Raw genomic sequence first — 17,767 nt, forward strand, 5'->3', positions numbered from 1 at the left:
ATACAAGCTTCTCACCAGTGGAATGCCTCTGTTATTTAGACTGAGTGCCAACATTAGTCAACTCAAGTAAATACAAATATTAATACGCTGATGAGGTACTTAAAATTCTGAATGTTAATGCTCCCAACAGGTTCATACAGAAACTTATAACTACTGTTTTGGTGGCAAAAGAAATGATAACCAGGCAATTTCTCTGTGTTATTCAAATATTAACTGAAATGGGAGCAAGTTTAAAACTAAAACTGAGCAAATGTATTTAAAATGACAGAAAGAAAGAAAGAAAGAAAGAAAGAAAGAAAGGAAGGAAGGAAGGAAGGAAGGAAGGAAGGAAGGAAGGAAGGAAGGAAGGAAGGAAGAAAGAAAGAAAGAAAGAAAGAAAGAAAGAAAGAAAGAAAGAAAGAAAGAAAGAAAGAAAGAAAGAAAGAGAAAGAAAGAAAGAGGAAGGAAGGAAGGAAGGAAGGAAGGAAGGAAGGAAGGAAGGAAGGAAGGAAGGAAGGAAGGAAGGAAAGAGGGAAAACTTTGATACACCGTATCCTCTGGAGGTGAGGTCTCGTAGCCTTCCAGAAGAGTGGCACTGCCAATTGGCATAGGGCTCTACAAGTGCTATGCAGCCATGGGATGGTTGGTGGATTGAGGAAGCTTCCTCCATCTCTTTAACATCTTAAGTTTTAACTTTGTTCTTAGTTCTGTTTTCTAATTTATTCTTTTTACCAAACTGTTATGATAAACTGCCCAGAGTCATTTGGGTGAGATGGGTGGTGTAGAAATTTGATAAACCAGGAAAAACATCCAGTCTTTTGTTTCAAGTGCTTCCTTTGTAAATACAGTATAAACTTCATGAATTATGTTTGCTGAAGACTTCATCTTTGTAACAACTTAAAAAAAGTGTATGGCAGTACATCACATAATTACGGGCTTTAAATATTTTGAAATATGGGTATGCTTTTGAGCATGACACATAGAACAAGAGGTTTTTTTAGCCAATGTTTTATCATACATCTGTGAAGCACTTACATATAATTCATCAAGCATAAATCTACATCATGTAACTAATATGCACACTGGAAACCAGTGGCCTTCACATTGTTTCTTCTATTTATTTACAACAAGCAGCTTCTCACTAAGGAATATGTTTAGCTGCATCAATAAAAGATGTCTTAAATACAAGGATTTCTTTCTCATTTGGTGCATTTAAAAATAAGAAAGACATGTGGGTAGTGCATTCACAAGAGAAAGGAATAAAAGCATAATTTTTATCTTTTCAGAGTACAAGTAGCCCTCAACAATGACTAGCTCAATAAAGGACAATATTTCTGGCTCAGGGTTGAAATGAGGGGCCCTTGGAGCTTGGTTGTTTTCTTGCAGGCATTTAATTACCCAAACTAGGTAACATCATCAGTGCTAATAAGGAATGAGGTTTGTTCTCCATTTGTATTCTAGTGTCCTGCCCTGTTGTTTAGCAATTGTTTGAACTTATGACAGACTTTTAAAAGGCTGTTTACAAACTGTCCTCAGAGTTATGATTGCCTTACCACACCCCAGCTTGCAATCATATGATCACATTTGAGGCACTTGGCAACTGGTTCACATTTATGACAATTTACAGTGCCCCATGGTCACATGACTAAGATTTGTGACTTTTTACCAGTTTCTGGCAGTGTTTTTTGCATGCTTCCGCCCACTAGATACTGTATGCTGGGTTCACTTAACGACCATGCACTTTGCTTAGCAACCATGTTGAATCTCTTTACAACTGTCATACAAAGGGTCATATTGAGTCTGATCAGGTGGTTCTTCGACATACAACTTCAATGACTAATGAACAAAATTCCAGGCTCTATTGTGGTCATAAGTGGAAGACTACCTATAAAGCGCACAGCATTGTGTGTAGCTTTCACACAAATGGAAATCATTTGGACAGTTTCTTGTTTCTCCAAAATTGCCTATTTTTTAAATCTTCTATACGAAAAAAACAGTTTACAATTGTGATAATTCATTTTTTAATTGAAAATAAATATGAGTTCTCTGTGAAAGTTTAATATTGTGTTTTACGTTTTATTTATGACTAAACTGAATTGTCCAAAGTTGCCAAAAATGGAGCCAAATGGGATTGCTGAGAAACAACTCTAAAGAAGCAGAGTTTTATGGGAACTTCAACATTCACAGCAGTTCAAATCTTTTAAAAAGAGAAACATTAAACTTCTTCCCACCCAAAGAAGATTAACCATGCTCACCAAAGTACAGAAACTTGACTGTTAATGGGGGGGGGGAAGGTGATTGCTCAAGTATAGTGTTTCTCAATCTTGGGAGCTTAAAGATGCATGGCTTTCATCTCCCAGAATTCCCCAGTCAGTCTTCCCAGTCTAATACCCTCCTATGTTCTGGGTCAAAGATCATACTGGGTGGAAATTCCAGGAAATGATATCCTAGATATAGGCAAGAAGACTGCCAGCTAACTAGCACATTCCAGTTGTTGGACTGAAGGCCTATAATGGAATTACCACTTGTATTTTCTTGTGTAATCTGGTATGTAGAAAATAAAACTAGTTACAACTCTTCTTTATACATTCCCAGTTTATTGCTATTGCTACCAATAGAGAACTAAGTATGGGGAAAACCAAAATTAAATGAGGATGGCAACATTACCTTATAACATGCACACAAAACATAGGAGGGAGGAAAACTGCACCCTCCAAAACTGGATCCTTTCTTCAATTTTTAGAAATATAAAGAACATTTAAACAGTAAAATATTCTCTGTAGTTGAGCAGAGTGGTAAAATCTTTGGTTGGTTTTGATTATTCAACATCTGGCAATGCTGTTTTTCCTGATGAACTCAGAAATCTAAATGTTTGGGAAGAAATATTTTTTCCCCTTTTTTGTGAAGATCTTTTTCCAAAATCTCTAATCATGGTTGGATTAATGTTCGGGAAAACATCTGCTCTGAATTGTCAGCACACCGAAAACATATATTTAAAGGGGAAAAAATAAACCCATCATCACAGGAGAACAATGGATAAATATTTAATCAATACCCAAGAAGAACAGGTGGCAGTCATGGCTAGGATGACCTTTGCTCAACTTCATATTGTATGCCAGTTGTACCTGTTCCTAGTTTAAAGAACTCTATTCATGGTCACTCATGCTCTCGTCACCTCCTGGTTGGATTACTATAATGTGCTCTACACGTGCAACAGGCTCTACATGTCCTTGACGTGTACCGTATCTGGAACCTTCATCTGGTTCAAAATGCAGCAGTGCAGGCAGTTATATTTCAAGAACACAGGTTACACCTCTGCTTCGTGAACTGCCTTGGCTAACAGTCTGTTTCTGGGACCAAAGCAAGGTGCTGTTTTTCACCATTAAAAGCAGCGCCCCCCCCCCAATCTTTCTGGCTCTGTGGACTGGCAGGGGGCAGGAAAGGGGATGGTTTTCCATGCTTGCGTGCTTGCTCACTACTTGTGCAGTCCAGTTCCCAATGGGTTGGGGACTCCTGCTTTAAACTCCTACATAGCACGGGACTGAGTTATCTGAGAGACTGCCTCTCTTGATTACATCTAACCATCCTACCAGATCAAGCAGAAAGAGCATGTTGTGGATCCAGTCGGCTAGGGAACTACATTTGATGGGTCATTGTTGAAGTGTGCTTATAAATGTTAATTTGCTTCTATCATTTTGCATCTAGCAACACTTTATTTTCTTCTGACTCTTTTAAAACTCACAAAAATAAATTTCACACAGAAAGTAATGTATTTGTAAGTATAAAATATATTTGTAATGATATTGTAATGTCTTATCTTTACAAATTCATTGAGTAAGTAACTATGGGTAAATATTGATAGGAAAATCCCAGCTACATGTCACCAAATATAAACTGATATAAGAAAAACTTCCCAGACTAATTGTGTTTCTATTATTTTACTTTTTTGAATTTCAAGCAGGATTTCATAAAATGGTACATATTAATTTTATCCCTTTTTCAATAAGCAAAGAGGTTAAATGCTTTTAAGATCAGCATTATCTCTATGCAACAGCAAATTAGCAATTATTTACTTCCACAAAGTATTTTTACTACTATGATAATCTATTTTTTCCTAAATGTTTTTATTCATCTCTGTTCCAGATCTGATCTATTTTTCCCAAAACTGAGATGGGACTGATGAGTTTTCCTGATTACTTCTCACATTCTCTTGAAATCACTCCTCCTTTATAAGAAAAGCAACAGAACAGATGGATTCAGTTAAAGATGTAAGTCAAGATATTGGCTTCACTCTAAAGCTAAATAAGTCCATAATTTCCACTTGGAAATGGTATCTTGCTCTTTTTTTGCATTAGACTAGGCTTCCATCATTCAAGCAAAGAATGACACAAGAAATGAGAACTTCTAGCCCTCCTAATGCTGCTTTAAAGAGATGCTCTTTCAAAAGTTTGTATTTCCCTCAGAAACAGCTTGGCAGCTAGTGCAAGTCCTAATGCAGCTTTTCTTGCTGCAATTGACTGCTAATTACTCTTAAGTATTATTTTTGATGAAAGTCCAGCTTTAATGTTTGAATGGGGGTTTATTAAACAAAGTTTTTAGTAACATTCATTGGATGAACATTTAAAAGGCTAACTGCCAAACCCTCAAAGTAAGCTAATTTTCTTCACTGATTCTCTTGCTAACGTTTGTAATTCTTATTAAAGGTAGGATGAAATATTGATAGTAGAGGAAGATAAAAAAGGAAAAAAAAATATCTCATGTCCATGACTCAAAAGCTACTAACCCAACTAACATAAAACTGTTCTTGCTCAGTTCATAACCATACATTTCTTAACCCTTTTCCAGCAAAGCAAAAATTCAGAACAAATTTTACTTTCTTGAAGCCAACAAGTATTTACTTCAACATATCTAAAAAGTAAAAATATTCTTAATCCTTTTAAGGATTGTGGGCTGTTGTGGCCTGTTTAAACATTCATTGAAAATGAAACAGAACAGAGTATCAGCAGATATTCTGAGGACCTTTGAGATATTTATGTGAAATATTAAATGTTGCAGTATATGCAAACTTATAACTAGTTTTCTTTCAAACTAAAAACAGATATGATTGGACTGAAACATATCCAGCCATTAGTTCAGCATCTTTTTCTAACTGTTTAACATATAGCTGTGACCATAAGAAAGATAATACAAATGGACCATTTATACAGACCACTTTCTATATAAAGCACAGTATACAATATTGTATGTGTTCCTTGCTCTCCATGATCATGTTTCAACAACAGCTGCAAGCAATGATTAGAGCGAATGAGAAAGGACAGATATTAAAACATTAAAGTTAGGGGGAAAAATGTTCTACTGCAAACCTAAAAGGTGAATGACTACAGACCAGTATTCACAAGGCACTGACTTGATTATAAATCCTATAAACAAATAGTTTTTGCAAAAATAGGAAATCCCACATCATTTTATTAATGAGTTAAATGTAAATTTGTTCTGTTAGCTCAGATTTTAGGAAAGCCTTCACATACTGTAAATAAAGATGGAAAATATGATACATAGTTTTCTTTGAATTTTGAATAAAGCTACAGCATGCAAGAATGAAACAGGAGTATTATAAAAAGGCACCAGTATTCCTAAGACAAAGATTTTTTATAGTGCCAGGCCTGACTAGCCTTCTCCTTCAGGCAAGTTGGCAAGACTTTCAGAATCAAAGAATAGTTTTCCCATGGCTTATGCAGTAAGAATTCACCATGAGTCACCATTCTCAATTTGTTTCAGTTTATAACCTAAGAGGCAGAATGATCTAGACCAGACATGTCAAACACAAGGCCCGGGGGCCGGATCCGGCCCGCGAAGTGGTTTCATGTGGCCCGTGAAGCCATCCTGGAAACAGTGAGGGAACGGCCCAGAGACCCTCCTCCTGCCAGAGACCCTCAGATCTGTCCCACTCCAGCCCAGGCCCCCATAGGCACCCTTGATGCAAACGATGTAGAGCTGGCCACGCCCACACAGTAGGCCATACGCACTTTAGCCACGTCCACTCAGTAGGCCACGCCCACCCTGGCCATACCCACCCGGCCCCCTGAGGGCAACCGCAATGCTGATGCGGCCCTCAATGAAATTGAGTTTGACACCCCTGATTTAGACAGCAGTCTGTCTCAAACTTCCTCAGCCCAGTTCCTTTTCAGAGCTCTGTGGTTGTACTCAAGCACACTGGGAGAGAGCTTGGGCTTGAGAAAAGTTGTCCTGTCCGACTACTATTCAATTTACACAATATGGTCTTCAAGACCATCACTTTATTCAATGGACTAACTAACCAGCTTTAGTAGTGCTTACATTTTCTGCTTCCGTTGAAAGCCAAATGGACAGTTAGTTCTAAAGACACCCTACTTCTCTTGACCAAGAAAGCAAGAAAGCTAGCCAAGTTCCCTCCCTGTTTCAAAGAAGTCCCATAAGGCACTTTATTTCTTCAGCTTCTAATCCAAAACCCAAGTTGAAAGGATGTATTTGTCTCAATCCTCTGTGCAAACAAGAACATAATTATCTAATCGGAAATAGCCTAGCAGTTTGAAATTCACTGTGGCTGTCAGCAGTGAACCTATCTGAGCAAGTTTCAACAATGACTTGGCTGCTTAATCTGGGCCACTTAAAAGCCAAAATAAAAAGTACTGGGAAAAATGCCTACAATTACAAAGAAAAACAAAAATAGTGCCAATTGGATTTGATCTTCTTGATTGGGCATAACAAAGACAATTGCACAGGGGGAGCTATGGTCAGCAAGAAGATTGGGTTGTGTTAGAAACAGGTTATCGTAGCAAACAGGTTATTGTAGCAAATAAGATCAGCTAATATAACTAAGCCTTGCCCAATGGGGTGCTCCCTAAAGATTTAATTTAATTTAATTTAATAATTTGATTTCTATACCGCCCTTCTCCCGAAGGACTCAGGGCGCTGGACTACAATTCCAAAGATGATACAACTATTTGGTTGGAAAGATAGCAGCATTTGATATGGTAAATAGAGACATACTATGGAGTAAATTGACATCTCTTAAAATAGAACCCAGACTCCTGGCTTTGATTAAAGCCCTTTATACAAGTACCTGTTTGAGGGTGCGGTATGGGGTTAATGGGGCCCTGACTAATAGGATTCACACAAATAAAGGGATAAGGCAAGGGTGTATCCTGGCCCCATTATTATTTAATTTATACATCAATGATTTGCCAGGGTTAATGAAGGATACCATGGTACACATGCCGATGATCCTAAATACTTACTGTAACAGCTTGCTTTATGCTGATGATATGATTTTATTATCATACTCACAAGTAGGATTACGTAGGCTATTAAGAAGATTCAGCTCTTATTGCCAGGATAACTCCCTAATTATTAGCAAATCCAAATCGAAAATAATGGTGTTTGGAAGAAACCATCAGAGACATAAGTGGCAATTAGACGGTGAACCAATTGAACAGGTTAATACCTTTGTATATTTGGGAGTAACTTTTTCCAAGACTGGATCTTGGGCCTGCCATCATCAACGAAGTACATTTAGAGCAAAAGCCCGTTTGAATTTATTGCTCAAACTAAAGAATCATAGTTACCCAGGGTCCCTAGCTCCACTACTCAAAGTTTATAAGGCTAAGGTTACGACAATGCTCTTGTATGGAGCAGAAATTTGGGGTCTTTAGTCAACCACAGCTTTAGAACGAACACAGTCCCAGCATCTGAGATGCATTTTGGGTGTAGATCCAAGAACATCTGCTGCAGCAGTTAGAGCTGAATTGGGAATTCATACAATTCAGGCATTATCTAAAATTAGAGCTTATAACTACTGGTGCAAAGTTAATGAAATGGAGACTGATAGACTCCCCAAATTATGCCTACTAGAGCAAATAAAACTACAATCACAAATCTCCTGGATCACCAAACTAACAAATTTTGTAAGAAGCTGTGGCCTTCCTGTTTCTTGCGTAACAGGAGAACAATCTAAAAAAAGAGTTGCCCAAAGAATTAAGGATATAGAAGCACAAACTGATATAGCTATCCTTTGTAAGGTGGGTAACTTGAAATGGCTGAGTAAATACAAATGTACTTTTCAAGTGGACAGTTATTTGAAGTCACAACTCCCAAAACATCTTAGGGAGATATTTACGAGAGCAAGATTTGAACAGCTGGACACAATGGTCAGATATGGGAGATTTCATGCTATACCGTACAATGAGCGTCTCTGCATTTGCGGAGCGGCAGAGGTAGAGGACCTGGCTCACATCCTATTTGACTGTTGTTTGTATAAGAGGGTGAGAGACAGGTATCTTGGTCTATATCCCAAACGAATGACCCATTGGGATCCCCATATCAAAATAACTTACCTTTTGTCCGGCCAGAACTTGAAAATAACATCCAACATAGCACAGTATTTGAACAAAATGATCCAGTTAAGATCTGCATATGTGGGACTGATTGGGGTAGATTGTAAGGGCGACTCCGAAATATAATGTTTCCATATTTTATCTATATCTTAAATTTGCATTTTATTACTATTTTAACTTAAATTGTATTTTAATTCCATTTTAAATTGTATTTTATCAAATTCCATTTCGGATTGCTTTTATCTAGTTTTGGTGATGGTTTGTTGCTGGAACTTTGTACTTTGATATGGCCCAAGGGCTAATCAATAAAAGTTGTTGTTGGTTGGAAAGATCTTATTAACATATTTTAACCTGTATTGTTAATATTTGAACTATTGTTCTTTTTTAATATATATGAAACATAAGAAGAACCATTCTTCAATTCATATCTTGAATCTGAACCCTGAGTCTTCAGATTGTGCATATATGCAAACAATCTCCCATCTAACCAACACATACACCATACATATTTTGTTCAGGCAACTTCCATTTCTGGAAACTTGAGAAATGACTCCCTCCATACAATTGTTCAATCCTATTAATTCTAATGAGGGTAAATGCCTAGGAATGGAGGGAACAGATGCTTTGTTTGCAAAGCACCAGCTTTTGTGATAGAATAGTTTGCCTCAAAGTCTTCCTAATATTTTATTTGGTCGCTCAGTGGGTTAGGACGCTGAACTTGTCAATCAGAAGGTCAGCAATTTGGCGGGTCGAATCCCGAGTGCCGCATAACAGAGCGAGCGGCTGTTACTCATCCCAGCTTCTGCCAACCTAGCAGTTCAAAAGCATGTAAAAAATGCAAGTAGAAAAATAGGGACCACTACGGTGGGAAGGTAACAGCGTTCCGTGCGCCTTTGGCGTCTAGTCATGCCGGCCACATGACCACAAAGATGTCCTAGCACAAGCGCTGGTTCTTCGGCTTTGAAACGGAGATGAGCACCGGCCCCTAGAGTTGGAAACGACTAGCACACATGTGCGGGGGAAACTTTACCTTTTTTTAGAGGTCATTGCTCAGTCATATAAGAAATAAAAGGGTACAATACAGGACTAATCTTTCAAAAAACATCTAGTTCTTCAAGAGCAATCTTCAAACCATCATAAATTTCAATATATTTCTCTAGTCAAATGGATGGTGGTTTACATGCCAGGACAGTATCTCATTATTGGCAGGAGCACAAGGCTACCATTTAAACAATGTCTGTTCTGCTATCTTTTAAAGACTAGGAATTGGTCTTACATTTGACCTAATAAATTATAGTACACATAAGTAATGCAAAAGCAGATTCAGAATAAAGGATACTTTTGAAATACCCCATATTACAAAAAATTAATCTTGGAGCATGCAAAGAATTATAATGCTTATTGCATATCAGTGAGTAAGTAAACTTTAATTACTAACAGGGTGAATAGTAATCGATCATTTTTAAAAAATAAAATAAAAAAATCAGATTTTTTAAAATCTAAATCAGATTTTTTTTTATTTTTATCAAATTTATTTTAATAAAATGCTTTTGGAGTAAAAATCTATATAAACATAGTTTTCTATTTAAGATACATTAATAATTTAGTTTATTCAGCATGAAATGGAGCTTAGTTATGTAGCATGAGGCTGTATATTCTGCAATATTTACATTTTTTGTAAACTCATTCAACGAATCCAAGCTCTACAAACTGAGATAACATGCTCTGCATTGATGCATTCACACAATTTCACAGTAACCATGAAATAAATCATAAAACAAAGTGCAGGAATATTCCTTTATCCCATTGCTTTGCAAATCTATGTACACTACAAACTGTATGATTTTTTTGAAGAGAGATGCATATGTACTAGGCTCTGTTTTAATTAAATAAAAGAATTTGAATAGTTCTCCAACTACGTGTGATTAACCTATTAACCTAAAATCGGTTCTGATGTCACTATTTTACTAACCTGACAGCTTATTATTCTAAATAGGAAACCTTCATTTTGTTTGCAAATAATAATATTAAAGATTCTAACTACCAGCAAGAATGAGTCCTTACATTTAAAGAGCACCTATCATTTCAGATCCATCATGGCACCGCCTATTAACGGGCATCCACTCACATGCTGCCCGCCACGTCCCTCACCTTGTTGTGTCACTGCTGCATCACCAGCCGTCCCATTAAAGTGAATGGGACTGTCGGTGAGTCAATAGCAGGTCAAAGGAGGAGCCTCTGCGGGACAGAGATGGCAGTTGCTCTTTAAAAATTATGATTTAAATCAAGTTGATTTAAATCAAGCATTTTTACTAGGGATTTAAATCGTGCTTTAAATTGACTTGATTTAAATCAAATCCACCCTGATTACTAAGAACCATAAGATCAAAGTTTGAATGTACCAGAAGTTCCAACTAGCAGTTTTAAATACAGACTATGTTTTCTATCTATCACCCCAATTAAGTACATCTGGCTTAGACTGGAGTGAAAATAGATGATAATAAATAAATAAATAAATTTATCAGATACCACAATACTTGATAGGCGTCAAAAGGTCATAAAAGTTTTTAACGGGTAGAACAGCCAGTTGAAAATTTACAAACAGAAAACGTATCAGCTGAGTGTTATCTAATATAAAGCAGATCTGAAGTTAACCATATGAAGTTCAAAGAGAAATTAGGAAATGGGTTTTTTAGCTTGCAAAAAAAAACAAAGCATTCTTCTTCAAAATGAAATAATGAAAATCTATTTCAAAATTCATACTAATGTCCCTTTGTAATATTCATTCATATCATATCATATCAGAGTTGGGAGGCAAAAAGCAGTAATACTCACCCATCATTCCACATGAGAAGAGAGTGGAACCTTGACTCATCTTCTTTGGAGTGTGCTGAAAACAAACATAAGGCCTAATCACATATTTTTAGGAATTATATTGAAATCCAGGCCATGTATTATAACATCTTCATTCCTAATGGCAGACAGGCTATAAATTCAGGTAAACAAGAAAAGCCAAAGTGACAGTGACAATCATCACCTGTTCTACTATTTTGTAATTTTTACTCATTGTAATGGTTCTCCCTTGAACAATATTCAAAACTGCACAAAAAGGCTAATCCAGGGAAAATATTGTTATAAATCTGTCAACATACTAAGAGAAGATATAAAATTTGCAACTGTCCACTCCCTTTTTTCTTTAGAATTATATTGATTAAAGAAATATTTAAAATTGTATTATTATTTTTTAAAGTTTACTACTTCTATTGCTAAATTGATTTCATAGGGATGATGTTGTTAATGAAACAAAGTTGAAGCAATAAAAATCAAAATTACTCCATATAGAATGAGAAATAATCTAAATTGTATTGTTGGAAATCTTTTTAAACTATTCATTTACCGGTATGTTAATATCGTCACCATTGGATTTTTATTTAAAAAAAGAGAAATAGACACACTGCAGGAATCAATAAGAGAAATTTGTCCAGTAACTGCAGTAATGGTTCTAAAGTTTAACTAGTTAGCTTGTTTTTTTAAATAAATCTAGTGCTGTCCCTTCATACTTTGCTCCTCTTTCCCCCTTCTAAATCATTTAATTTGCTAAAAAAAGGCAAGCTATTATAGAAGAAAAGATACTTAAATTTATATTAACAATGTTGTATTTGGGTACAACATTAATGTTAATAAATTTTATGTTTCATTTTATTTTATTTTTATTTTTACCCTGAATCATGTAACACAATGTATCTATTGAGAAATAAGTTTTATTGAACTAAATACGGTAGATTGTGTGCTAAGTAAATTCAAGGTTCATACCGTATGCACTAAAAGCTGGAGTCCTGTTGAGCAAAGTTCCACTAAATTAAAAATATAACGTTTCCAGGAATTTTGAAGCACTAGAAAAATACTTTTTCCTATTTTGAGAGAGAGAGAGACGGAGAGACAGAGAGAGAGAGAAACGGTGTGTGTGTATGTGAAATATATACATTGCTTAATTTAGCATCCTTAATAGATATAAAGTGAGTTTAATTTCATAAAATGCATAACATATAACTTGGGATCCTCATAAACATCTCTTTGGGTGCAAAACTCTAAAGGGGGAAGTGGGAAGCAAGGCTCAGAAAACATTTATTGCCACATATCAGATGTTATTTAATCATTCTCTGTAGCAATCCCATCCTACATTCACTGACACTCAGCCACAACTGAGTTGCAATTAATGGGGCCTGGCTTCGATTACATATGCTGAGACATTATCTAAAACATCTTCCCTTTCTGCTCCATACAAAAGTTGAAATCCTTTCAGAATGAACTGGGAAGTATGGCTAGATAAAGCAGAAGATTACCAACGTCCTCCTAAGCTCTTGAAATGAAATGAACCTTTATTGTCAAAGTACAACTATGTGTACATTGAGATTAGCTGAGCCTCCCTTTGTGCTCTCACCCCCCAACACACAGTGACAACAAACCCTCCATCTTACTACACCATGTGAACCAACTACACACACCGGCCTCCCAAGTCAATTCTGCATAAAATTCACAAAAGTTATTTCTCATTCAAAAGCCTAACAGCCCACAGATAAAAGCTGTTCTTCAGCCTGTTGGTGCGGCTGGCTATACTCCTATATCTGCTACCCGATGGTAGGAGAGTAAAGAGATACCGTCCAGGGTGTGAGTCATCCCGGAGAATTTTCCTCACTCTTCCAAGGCAACGAGCCCTGGCGATGTCATCCAGTGGTGTCAGGGGACAGCCCACAATGTCTTGTGCTGTACTCACCACCCTCTGTAATACTTTCCTATCCGCGGCTGTCAGACCAGCATACCAAACCACAATACCATACGAGAGGACACTCTCTATAGTAGACCAGTAAAAGAGGGTCATTAGCCGTTGTTCTACCCTGTTCTTCTGCAAGACCCTGAGAAAGTGAAGCCTCTGTTGGGCCTTTCTAGCCACCTGGGTTGTATTAACTTTCCAGGTCAGATCTTCACAGAGGTAGACTCCCAGAAATTTAAAGTTTGGAAAAATCCAGGGGAAAAAGCAGGACACTTTTGCATCAGGGATCCATTTTTTTGCTAAGGAACATGCTTAGCCATAGAACGTAGAATTTTAATTTTAAGTTATTTTTGTCTCTTGCTATCTGAGCATTATTGTCTTTGGTGCTTATTTTCACTGAACAAGCTCAGTAATGAGTCATGCAACTTGGAACCTCTACAGCGGAGTTGCTTCCCAAACACAAGCATACCAACATCATCTTATAACATTTAAGTTTAAGTTTAAGTTTATTAATATTTCTATACCGCCCTTCTCCCGAAGGACTCAGGGCGGTGTACAGGGCAAGAGTAAAACATAAAGTTACAAAAATTAAAAAGTTATTAAATACATGCCCATAAAAAACAATAAATACATTAATAAAACCCCCAATAAAATGATAATAAAAACCCCAGCAATCCCACCCTCAGGCCAGGCCGGCTTGTTCGAACAGGTATGTTTTCAGATCGCGGCGAAAGGAGCGAAGATCCGGCGCCGTCCGGAGCTCAACCGGTAACTGGTTCCATAGCTCCGGAGCGCCCACAGAGAAAGATCTCCCCCTGGGGGCCACCAGTCTACATTCTCTGACCGGTGGCACCCTGAGGAGTCCCTCTCTGTGGGAACGCACAGGGCGAAGGGAAGTTGACGCCGGCAATTTACCTTTTTCCCCATCCCCTGGGAGATCATCTTAAATCACAGCAGTGATTTGAACAGTTCTATATTTTTATCTTCGTTACCACTGAACACTCTACCTGTGACAAGCATCTAAAATGAAAATATGTTTACCTTTTTTTAAAAAAATGAAGTTTGATTTTATTCATCTCTTGTGAGATTGGTCTTTCTACCAAAGGGAAGTGGAAACAGCTCATCACCTTAGCCAAATGCCTCAGGACCACAGGGCCAGGAGGGGATGCTACAACATTTATTTCATTTATTTCTCTTTCTCCTTTTCATTTTAAATTTGCCAGAAAACTCAGATAGTAGGAGCCCTCTCTCACACAAAAAACAGGTTAAGGGAAGGATACCAGATAAGGCATACACCTACCAGAAGACATACTATCTCAAGAATGGAGCTGGCTTCTGGAAAAGGAAGCTGAGACTGCCATCCTTTTACCTTACAGGTTCAACTCTTATTTCATTAATCTTGTATACTAACACTTTTTAAAATCCTATCCTTAATATTTAATATTTTTGCAACATTTTGACAACAAAATATTTGCCCATATTGAAATATGTTTCTCTACTCTTTTACCTTTAGTTTCTTTCCTAATCTCGGGTATGCATATTTCAAAATTCAGAAATTTGTTTCATGTCTTAACCATTTTATTAACCATTATTTAAAATTAACGCATCAGGGTATTTTCCGTAATCATTTTTTACTACATTGTAAAAAACTACAATCCTTATAATTTTATGGGATTTTAGAAAGAAAAATAACAACAAAATTCTGAGGTTTTCCCATTTCCCCCCACTTTTTCTGACCCTTACTTTGAAAATCTACATTTATCATTTATTCATAAGGCAAAGCTTAGGCCCAAGAACAAGATGAAAATGAGGAAATGAGACATTTTAAGATAGACATTTATGTTTATCTTAACTGCAATTTCATTTTATAATGATTAAACCATCTACAAAAATCAGGAAGTAAAGGAGTATGTTATTTATCATTTACAATACTTCTCTTATAATAAGCAAATAATTTATTTTCTGAATTTCTAGTCAGATAACCTGATCCATAAACTTGTGAACAGTAAAATGTTTTTCTGTTTATCTACACCTGCTTTGCTAAAGTTTCCTTGGATACAAGGAAATATTAAATATTAACACTACATTATAATATGCAAGATACATCAAAATATAGTGCCGAAAAAACAAACCAAAAGTTGGCATTAAATCTCTATTTCTAAACTGAGAATAAAGTAAGGGGGGAATATGTATATATACAAGTACATACAAGAAATTAATTATGATGTCAGAACACAAACAATGGAGACAACATATACATAGAATTACTGTGGAATTGGAATTACTCGGTGAAAGGTGAAGTGGATGTTCTCTAGAGATCTTGTTGACTTGTAATATTTTGAAAATCAATCCATATTAATGAATGGTAGGGAGAGATTTAAATTTAAAGTTGGGAGGTATTTTGTTATTTTTAAAATAGGCAGATTTTTATCACAGTTTTAGGGAGTCCCAGTTAACAATAATTGGATCAGAATTTCCATCACTAAGCAATGTGATCATAAAGCGAGACACCACGTGACCACATTACTCAGAGACCGCAATCCCAGCAGTCCTCTTTGCCAACGTTAAGCAAGTTTTGTGGGTTATTAAGCGAGGCATTCCTTGCCACTTCCTGCCAACCACCCATAACCAAAGTCGTGGGGAAGCGATCAGGAAGTTGCTGTTGACTTTCAAGCAGGCCAGAAAGTACGTAAATGACTGCTGTTGGTTAGGGGGAGGTTGCACAAGGTGTGCAAAGGGACAGTACAGTGTGGTGAAGGGTGTGTGAAAGTGTGGGGAGAGCTCATGAAACATGAGCACAGTGTTCTTGGAGGCTTGGAATGGCTTGGAGTGGCTATTGAGATTTATCCAAGCAACCTGAGACCTTCCCTGACAGCTTGTCCACTGACTTGGCATGGTTGGCAGAGAAGATCACAAATGATGAACATGTGACCTTGGGACACTGTAGCTATCTTGCAAGCTGGTTGCCAAGTGCCCAGATCATGATCACATGACTGCAGGCGTGCTGGGATGGCTGGAATCATAAGGACCAGTCGTAATTATGCGTTTGTTACTGAGGTCTACCTGTAACTGTTCTGAAAACCCATTACAGCAGCCTTGGCTTTCTGCAAGTCTCTTCTTGCTGCTTTGCATGTGAAGAAATAAATTACAAAGGACTCTTTCTAATTTACCATAAATGTCAGTTTTCTGCTTCCGTACAATCAAACAGTATATTATAGTTTGCACATATTTTGTTAACTGTATAAATATTCCAATATGATTTTAATTAATGTCCTATAACTAATTATAATTTGCATAAACTATGCTTTCTAGCATCCTTCATGTGTAACAGAAATTTTAACTTATTACAACATGAAGCATCTGCAGATGAAAGGAAAGAGGGGTATGGAATGGGTGGGATTTAAGGCAACATTTGTACATGTTTATCTTTTCTCTGTTTTTTTTTCTTTAATGTCATAACTAACAGTAGGAAAAATTGTTACTTTGCTTTTAGATTTCAAGGTTGAAATTTCAAGGAATCCCTGGGAAGCCTCAGCCACCAAGGCATTCCGAGACAGCTTTATGAAGACAGTGCTGGGTTCAGAAAGAAGGGGGGGAAAAGGAGGAAAGTAGGAAAAGTTTGTGGACGAAGCTGCCTCTGAAAAGAAGACAGCAAAAGAGGAAAGGTCAGGCAGCTGGGCAAACAAATATGGGCTGGGCTGGGCAGCAAACGAATGCTTGCTGGCATTAGCTGGTCAGGGAGCCATGTGGGGCTGGGAGAGAAGGCAGCTGGGCGAATGAATGTTTGTTGGGGCGGGCTGGGGTGGGTGAGGCTTCCTGGGATATAGCAAGCAGTCCTGGAGCTACGCAATCCTGGGGCTGCTTGCTGCCCCACAAGGCAGGGTGCAGGGTGGCCAAAAGGGCATAGATGGGTGGGAGGGGAAATAGGAAAGTAAGAGAAGTTGGAAGCAATCGCGACCTTATTGAGGCTTGGTATTCAGGGACCAAGCCCACAATGGCTCGGACTGAGGCAGGTACTTGCTTAACAACCCATGATTCTCAGTTAATGACCCAACGGGAAATGCTGGAAGTCCTGCTGTAAAATGGTGCAGTTACATAATGTCTAACTTTATGGTGGCAATTTATGACAGCAATCCCAGTTCCACTTGTGGTTGTAAGTTGAGAACTACCTAGATGGACAAGGCAATATTGTTTTCTAAATGGGACATTGGGCACACAAAACTCTTCTTGTTCACTCATTATTATGCTCACATTGGCTTAGAACCACACAAGGAATATAGTTCCACATGCTGCAGTCTAAAATGGGAGCAGAGCCCTGTAATCTGAAAGACATAAATGCTAGCATATAAGCTGAGCCATCAGGGTGACATGAACTCTTACCAGTTCAGCCCTGCATGATAGAGAATCAGCACCTTTGTTTTCCAGAGCTGTAGTTAAGATCATCACCATGGTAACAAAGTCATGAACTGGGGTCCATTCCAGTAGAGGTAAAGGTCACAATTGGCCATATTAGGTAGAATATCCCATTCAGTGCATTTTCCCAGATGAAAGGATCAACGGCACCAATTCCCATCTGTTTTGTCAACTGGACAGCTTGACAAAAAGTAGTCCAAAATATTCACTTTCTGGAAGGAAAGAGAGAGGG

The 17,767-nt window shown here is 37.4% G+C and overlaps 1 protein-coding gene across 2 annotated transcripts in view; it reads right to left on the reverse strand.

Annotated features, from left to right (window-relative positions):
- FAM53B (family with sequence similarity 53 member B) overlaps positions 1 to 17,767 on the reverse strand; it is a 132,439-nt gene that overhangs the window by 79,256 nt on the left and 35,416 nt on the right. For both annotated transcript variants that reach the window (XM_081328483.1, XM_081328482.1), the window contains exons 3-4: positions 17,503 to 17,747; positions 11,187 to 11,241 (exon numbers count right to left, since the gene is read on the reverse strand). In XM_081328483.1, the coding sequence (XP_081184609.1) occupies positions 11,187 to 11,241; positions 17,503 to 17,571 (124 nt within the window). In that variant the 5' untranslated portion in view covers positions 17,572 to 17,747. The remainder of the gene's footprint in view (positions 1 to 11,186; positions 11,242 to 17,502; positions 17,748 to 17,767) is intronic.

Source organism: Vipera berus, assembly GCF_964194415.1.
Source record: "Vipera berus genome assembly, chromosome: 5".
NCBI classification, from domain to species: Eukaryota; Metazoa; Chordata; class Lepidosauria; order Squamata; family Viperidae; genus Vipera; species Vipera berus.